At 41.8% G+C, this 8,121-nt stretch overlaps 1 protein-coding gene across 3 annotated transcripts in view; it reads right to left on the minus strand.

Moving 5' to 3' along the window:
• rtn3 (reticulon 3) overlaps positions 1-8,018 on the minus strand; it is a 28,337-nt gene extending 20,319 nt beyond the window's left edge. Inside the window, exon 1 of one of the 3 annotated variants that reach the window (XM_062384468.1) lies at positions 7,718-8,018. In XM_062384468.1, the coding sequence (XP_062240452.1) occupies positions 7,718-7,808 (91 nt within the window). In that variant the 5' untranslated portion in view covers positions 7,809-8,018. The remainder of the gene's footprint in view (positions 1-7,717) is intronic. The other 2 variants (XM_062384466.1, XM_062384467.1) reach the window with 2 other exon arrangements.
• Positions 8,019-8,121: the final 103 nt, after the last annotated feature.

The raw sequence follows: 8,121 nt of genomic DNA on the forward strand, positions 1-8,121 counted from the left end.
TCCAAAGAATGACTGGTATGCATGGAGCACTGACCTCAACCCCATCAAACACCTTTAGAACAAAAATAGATTTCCAATCAGACCATATAGCACTACAGCAGTGGACATCACTAATGTTCTTGCAAAATCCTTACAAAGTGTCTCCAGAATCGTGTGGAGAGTCTGTGTTAAGAGGGCTGCACCTCACACACAGATCTACCACCACGAATAGCAGCCTCCTGGAGGATCATGGTTATGTCAACACCTCTTAAACAAAGTCTCTAAGAAAAATTTGTATAATTAGTTGAATGTAAAGAATATATCAAACTGCATTAATTTCAGTTTAGTTCAACTTGTATACATGTAAAACTGCTCAGATTGTACTTCTGTTCTTGTAACTGTACATCCTTTAACGTTTCATGTTTCAGCCTCTGTCAGGGATAAGAGGAAGTGACACTTCATACTAAAGTGTTTTAGTTTATAAATGTTTAACATTTGCTACATTTACACCTGGTGTCCACACTAGTCTGGAGTCTGATTCCCAGAAATGAAGCCTTTTGGAAATAATGACATAGACAACAACGCTTGCTTCTTGAATCGGTCTTATCAGTCAAAGACTCAACTACCAGTAGTGAATGCAAGGCATTGCCAACACTTACTTTCAGTGACAGTTCCACCTCGTACCTGCTCTTACTTTTCACCATTGCTGTTTCTAGTTTGTGGCTTGTTCTGCAAGTAAGCAACCAGCTGCAGAGTAGAACATTCCTTCTGTTTCAGCATGCAGGTACATGACAAGAGTATGTGAATGGTCCCATGATAATGCATTTTCAGGTCTGTTAGTGTGGATTAGGATTATTTGTGATGTGTAGCTAACACGCTAGTCTGGAGGGAGATCATTTTAAAACATATTAATGTGAAGCTAGTCTGGGTCATGATTTAGACCGCTCTTTCCTTCTCATTGATTTTTAAAGGGAGAAGTGAGCAGATGAAGCTGGCGGGCCATCCAAAATGACTGCATCATGCAGCAAAGTAATTGAATATGGTTGAACTTTTGCTGCAATGCAACATAATGTCATCTGGCATCCATTCCCAGTGTGGATGCAAGCCCGTTCGTCCTGCCTGACTTCTCAGATAGTATTTCGCTTTCTCACTGGTACATGGACAGCACACCCTCACACACGCCGCCCCTTGCCTTGTTTAAAAAAGGCATGACTTACGTCTGTCTGGATGTTCACTGAAGATGTGGGAAAGTTCAGGTTTACTCAGGGAGGTGTGGCATCTCCCTTCCAATCATCTAAAGTGGAGTTGGTACAGGCCGAGCAGGTTGGGGTTGCTGTGCCCTTGCAGGGCAACATTCCTTCTGTCAGAATCATACAGCTGATACTCTCTCAACACACCACACCTTCACTTTTTAAGCATAGTGCCATGTGATAGTTAACAAGAAACCTTTGACATTAGATCTGGATATGAAACCATCCAAAAAAACTATATTTGGATATTAACATAGGTCAAAATAAGCATAATATGAGCATAACATTATATATAGCAAAATATGGAAATAACAATTATATGAATAGGTCTTTTTAAAATACACTATGCGCTCTGTTGGAATCTGACTAAAGTTCAAGCTGTGGAAGAAAAACCAACATGCACCAACATACTGATCCAAAGATGACATAACCCAAGTTTTCAACACAGCAGAAGAGAGTAGACGATTAATTTATATATATCACTACATCGGCTGCTAATTGAGCATGGGGTAATGCCAGGCATTGCAAAACTGCATTCTGCAATGGAGGAGAAATTGATTATTGGTGGGGAACCACCCTGTTCTCTAGATGTCAAGGCAGCTTGTGGTGATAAGAGCTGATGCCAGTGTAAACATGTGGTCTCCTCAGCAGATTTAATACATGACGCCCTGCCTCTGCATGATGCACCGGCCATCGCCTGAGTCCTGTGGAGGATTTGTGCAGAGAACCTCCTGCTACGTTGTTCATGTTGTAAAGACAAACTGCGGAGATAGTCCGGACCAAAGTTGCTTACATGATGGACGTTCACTGGATATCTTCAGATGGGTCGTAGTTCTGCTCTCACATACAACAGTTGCATATGGAATAACAATCATTGTCAGCATAGACTTAATTGAAGTGTAGCCGTAGTTATGAACTTGCTGCGGCAATTTAGAAAAAGAGAGAGATCTGGAATCGAGAGGTAAAATGAATCATCAAATCATCAAATTCCGTTATCAGAAACAGACTAGAACAGACAAAATGCAATTGTTAACTTTTGTATGGCAACAACAAATAGAAAATCTACTTTCAAAGACCACCAACCAAATGTAAGAGATGGGCGATAGGAGTGGGTTTTTTGGGGAACTGGGACCAGTTTAATAACTTAACTTTTGGTGTCTATACCTCCTACTACAGTGAGAGAGCTGGGAGACTGGAGGGATCAGTTCTTTCTCTATTTTGTTTGACGTTAAATACAATTACTTAATTTAGTGGAGTAGGAAAAAACTATGCTACAGCTCCTGCTGGAATCAACATGATCACGATTGGCTCTGGTCTTGCTGTCGCTTGGGGAAATTTGAATTAAGTTGTGCCAATTGAGCTCAGGGCCGTAAAGCCAGGTCTCGTTCACAGTGAATAGCAGCTGTAGCTGTCCCAGCTTTTTGTGTGAATGGCCCATTAAGACTGCCTTCATGTAGTCAGTCTATACTCCAAATAACAGCTCCTCTACGTTTAAAGCTGACATTTGCAGATGGGAATTGAATTCACCTTTACCAATTTGCATGGAGTTTATATCTTATTCTTATTCAAGAGCGTGGTCGTTCACTTTGAGAGCATTGCTTCTTCATTTCATGTCCACATTTTGGAACGCTTTCACTCGAAACCCTCCTTGAACAACGATTTGCTCTGTTCCTGCTGAAAACGGTGTGTCTACATTCATTTCCTGTGCTTTACTTCTCCTCATAGTCAGGCTGCCTCTGTTTACTCCAACTTTACTCTCTCTCTGGGACTTTTTGTAAAAATTATCCCGTCAAAATTCCAGTCAACAGAATGCTACGCTTGCTTTACTTCTGACAGCGTCCCTTACAGGTGTCCATTGTTTAACCAGATTCAGAAGATCACTGGCCAGATTGGATCATGGGATCCGTGGGCGTATGAGGATAAGATTGGCTTTCAGGTGTTGATTATGCTATGATTAATTATTCAAACTCCATGGCTAGGCAACAAATAATCAAATGGATGACGACGTTTTCCAACTTACAAAATGTCAGGGTTTATAAATAGGAAAAGTAGACAGTAGAAGTTTTACGTAATATCTCTGCAAGTACGGAAAGTGTAAATTACTGATAAAACTGAGGAAATTCTTAAATCCTAACAAATATCATTCCACATTACTCAAATCTGACAGGGGACATCTTGGAGACACATGATGTGGTCAGCTGGCCTGATTTAGACCTCAACTATCTTCATGTCACGTTGACTCATGAATCTATCCTGAATGACGCGGTGGCAGAGAAGATAAAAGTTTATAGAGATTATAGCAATTGTCCTGTCATGTGGTACTAAGTAAGCAATGAGTGAGTATCAGTATACAGTCATATGAACTGCCAGCGGGTGCTCCCCTGCTGTGTCGTAACATCGACTTCTCCTGGGTTGCTACAGACGTAAGTGGCCAGGGGGATAAAGTGAATTTGCATTCACACTAGCACCTCTGAAGAAAATACTAGAGTAACTGCAGAGTTCAGGGCATGTAGAGGGAGAGTAGAAGTTTGGCGAGTGCACAGGCCTGTGAAAAGGAGTCAAACTGAAGTTTAGGACATTTGTGCAGACACAGTTTAGAGGAGTTAATTTTTACTCTGAACATGAAATGAAGACAAAATGCTCTCAAGATGAAAGATCACACTCTTGAGCAAAGATAGGAAAGAAAGGCCATAACTTTGGTTGCGGGCTTCCAACGCTTTCGTCTTATTTGAAGAGATGGTTCAGGTTGGGTCCAAGGCTGTGCTTGCCATTTCTGCCCTGGCTGAAGCTATCCTACCCAACCCTGAGGGCTATCTGATTGCCCTGCTGACCTCTGTGATATAGTCTGCTCCAGCAGGGAGAAGAGGGAGGGGGGTCGACTTGGAAAGGCAAGCGGAGAGAGGGGGAGGCTGAAAGAACTCGGTGTTCTTGGAAGCGTTGCTTGTAAGTTTCACCTTCAAGTGCTTTATAGTGAGCACCCATCTTAATCTGTGAATCAAGATCCTTTAGGCTTGGTGAAATTAGTTCCTTTAACAACCCGGATGGTAATGATAAGAGAATAGTCAAAAAAATCAAATCAATGCATTGGACCAACTTTTTCCAGCCTGGCTACAGCTTTAGGAGGAATGTGCGTGTTTATTAATGTAGCTGTGCATTTCTCACTTACTGGAGCGTCACCAACTACAGAAATTTAAATATGTTCCCTCATTAAAATGACAGAATGTAATGTATACAAAACTGAGGGATATAACATTGTTCTACTGCTTTATTCTCTGAACACTGAACATTAACAGAATGTAACTTGGGGTTTGATGCCTAAAAATAAAAGGTTAGTCTGACTATATTAAGAAACATGACAACAGAGACCGTTGTTACGTAAGTTGAAAAACAGTGAGCTCAGACTTAATGTTGAGTGAGGGAGTGAGACTAGTTTGATATGTTGAAAGTATGGACAAAAAAAAATATGTTTCTGATTGTGAAATTACATATAATGCTGCATCAAATGAATTGGTTCCATGGCCAAGTTCCTCTGAAAATGTGCTGCAATGTAGTTTGCGAAATTAGGTCCTCATCATGAAGTGTGCCACTTCCTTTGTGACTAGTGTCACTCATCAGTGTGCGAGTCAAGTGAAATGGGACTCATCTGCGGTAAGAAGCTGCAAAGGGCGGAGCAGGTCTTCTTATATGTGTGACGTCCAAAGACTAAGAGATGAACCTTGTAGCTATAGATAGATTTCTATGATAAACACAATCACTATAAGGAGCAAAACTACATCTATAATGTGGCAATCATTCAGGAACGTATACAGTACATTCTCTGGGTTAATCAATACTTTCTTTTCAAGGGTGAGACTGGTACTGAACATTAATGATCAAGGAGAGGGATAGAAATTTGGGGAATTAAATCTGTACATTTGTGGTTTTTAAATCTTGGTATCAAATTTGTGAATGAAAAACCAAGACACAAGCTACTGCTACATAAAGCCGAAATCCACTGTGGTGTACAGGTCTTTTATGTTTTAGTCCAGACCATTTATATTAATGAAGGTAGGCTAAATAACGTACATGTCTGTATTAAGCTTAACAGAACCACACATTAAATCCTAAAATCACAACACACCTCTAAGACAATTTCACTGAAAGCTTAACATTTGAACCTTCATTAAGAGGATTTATTGCAAGACTTTGGTACACTAGACAGCATTAGTTTAGCTAGGTGTTCCTAATAAACTGACAAATGTATATTTGCAATTATTATTCGCAAAGGCTACAAAGTACCTGCCTGGAATTTATTGGTTAATTTTGATGCAATTCTCACCTGGAAAAAGCAAATATGAATTGAAATAATGAAATATGATTTTTAATGCACAGTAACAGTATCATCATGTTACAATCGGGGCTTTCCCAACATTGGGAGTAGAACAAAAGCATTTCTGTGCAGCAGCTGAACTGAATATATTCTTCCATCTCTTTGAAGCTTAGGTTTTAAAAATGTAAGTTGTCACTAATGGACAGATACTGGCTGTTTGTAGCATTATTAGGTTGCTAGGCTAGTGACTGTTGGAATCCGTCTCCAGTGAGTCAGAGTGAATCAGCTTGCTATAAAAGTGTTTGGTTGGTCCAGTTTAACCTGCAGTAGTTTCTGAAGGCCGCATGTTCTGCTCCTACAGAGGAAATTAATACATGGGGACTGGAAACGAGTTCTTAGCATCTCCCTACATCTTTCCGGCAGATATCGACCAGGGACTAAAACTGTCACAGATGATGAGCTAAAACCGACTGAAATGTGACAAAGGTTGAAGGTCAAAGAAAAGGAAGACGTGAGAGCGAGGAGAGCATTGTAATTGAATATTGTAACAATAATATAAATTATAATACTGTGATAATGATAATGGTCATAAATTATATGAGGATTATTTTTCAAAATGGTCAATGTCCTAGCCATTTAACTATTAGCCATGAAGCTACATCCACACTACATATATGGCTATCTTGTTAGTTTTTTACATCCACCCCTCAGTTAACCTGGCAAAAGTGTGTGACATCATCAACTCTGTATTATCGAGACACCAGAATGTTCAGAAACAAATCTCATGAAACATTCTGACTATAAGATCATTTTGTGATCATATCATACATCTCATGACCACTGCACAGATTAATGCACTGGGATGATGTTTGTATCCCAGTGGATTCCTAGTGGACTCCTATCTAATATTCCTGTCCCCACCTTAGCGATAATAATTTCGAAACCAAGTTCAAACTCCCCTAGAGCATAATATGCCACACCCTGCCATACTCAGCTGACGCCCACAAACACATGTGCCATAATTCCTTAAACCTTTTAATCCTTTTCATGAACTGAACATGGCTTCCAAGGATTTTCAAATGGCTCTTGTGTGGTGGCTGATTGAGCCATGGAGTCCAATCAGATAGCTTAAATCTAAACACACACGCACGCGTGCACACAGACACAGACACACACAGATGGCCAAGCTGCCACTCCCTGTCAATATGGTCCTTTGTTTTGATAAGGCTCGTCTAGCCTATAACTTGACAAACTGCATAAACTACATCAGGGAACATGATGGGTTATGAGAGAGAAATAAATGACGGCGGTGAAGCTCATGATGCTCCTGATGCTTTGTTCGGTTACTACGATGAAGACGACACAAAAAAAAGAAGAAAAAAAAGGGGCAATGCGCCTTTAAGAGGTCCTCCCTTCACTGGCAGTTGCCCAGTAACAATGCATCTGCACTGCAGCGCCGCGCCGGTGACGCTTTGTCACACCAGAGGGCCACTGTCAAAACTGTCATTTTTAGGATCCTGCGCTTAGAAACACACACAACTCGACGAGCACGTGAACACACGTCGGCGACATGAGCGGTGGCTGCGACACGCTTCAATCCGGCTAACACGAAAAGCGTGTGAACTGCACGTATTCTGGAAACATGTCCAAAGCAGCCTCCTTATTTCAGCAACGTTAACGCCGCTCATTAGCAAACGAGACCAGTCCCACAATTCATGGCCGACTGTATTGTTGAGTAACGTGTCTCACCTTCTGCTCCGACACATCGGCCACTGGCTGTGCCTCTCGCCTGTTAGCAAGGCGACATGGTCGAATTTGTCAGGTTCATTAAAAGGGGGGGTTGCTTTGGCGTTAGAGCCACATGCGGGGGGGCAGATCCCAGAGACCCACCGTTAAAGAGCATGGTCGGTAGCCGTGTGTCCGGATATGTTCGCTACCACAGGTGTTTCTCTTTATAGCCGAAACTATTTGAAACAACCACGCACGGGCCAACAGACAAAACGAGTAAAATTATTCATTAGCCACATTTCTATCTATGGAGCTAACCTGATAACATGCCTGTAAGTAAACACGAAGCATATAAATATATATGTGGTTGAGCAGCGATTAATGTCAAAAACGTTACGTTGCTATTAGCATTGACACTTAGCTTGCGACGTAACGTCAGGTTATTTCTTACCGGACAGCTTAGACTCTTTGGCAGCGGAATTTTGCCCATCGGCAAGCCCTTGCGACGATGTTATCTGGGCGGACTGAGTCATCGGGTCCATTTTGCTGTGGTTTTAGAGACAAATGACTGTCGTTGCTGTTCGGATGGTTGGACTGTCCCTCGAAGGTGTTATACGTCGTCTGACTTTCCTCAAAAATTCCCTAGGAGCGGGACTCGGGTGTTCACCTTGATCAGTGGCTGAGCACTGGGAGAAAGACAGCGATGGTTGGAAACAAGGCGGACTGACGAGGAGGAGGAGGGCGGAAAACATGTCGGGCTGAGACGCCTTCAGAGTCTCCGCTGGGCCTCCGAAATCTCACCTTCAATCAGTCCAAACGGACTTTGCTCAAGCGCATACACATAAAAACACCAGT

This window comes from Platichthys flesus, chromosome 24 (genome assembly GCF_949316205.1).
Source record: "Platichthys flesus chromosome 24, fPlaFle2.1, whole genome shotgun sequence".
Taxonomy (NCBI): Eukaryota; Metazoa; Chordata; class Actinopteri; order Pleuronectiformes; family Pleuronectidae; genus Platichthys; species Platichthys flesus.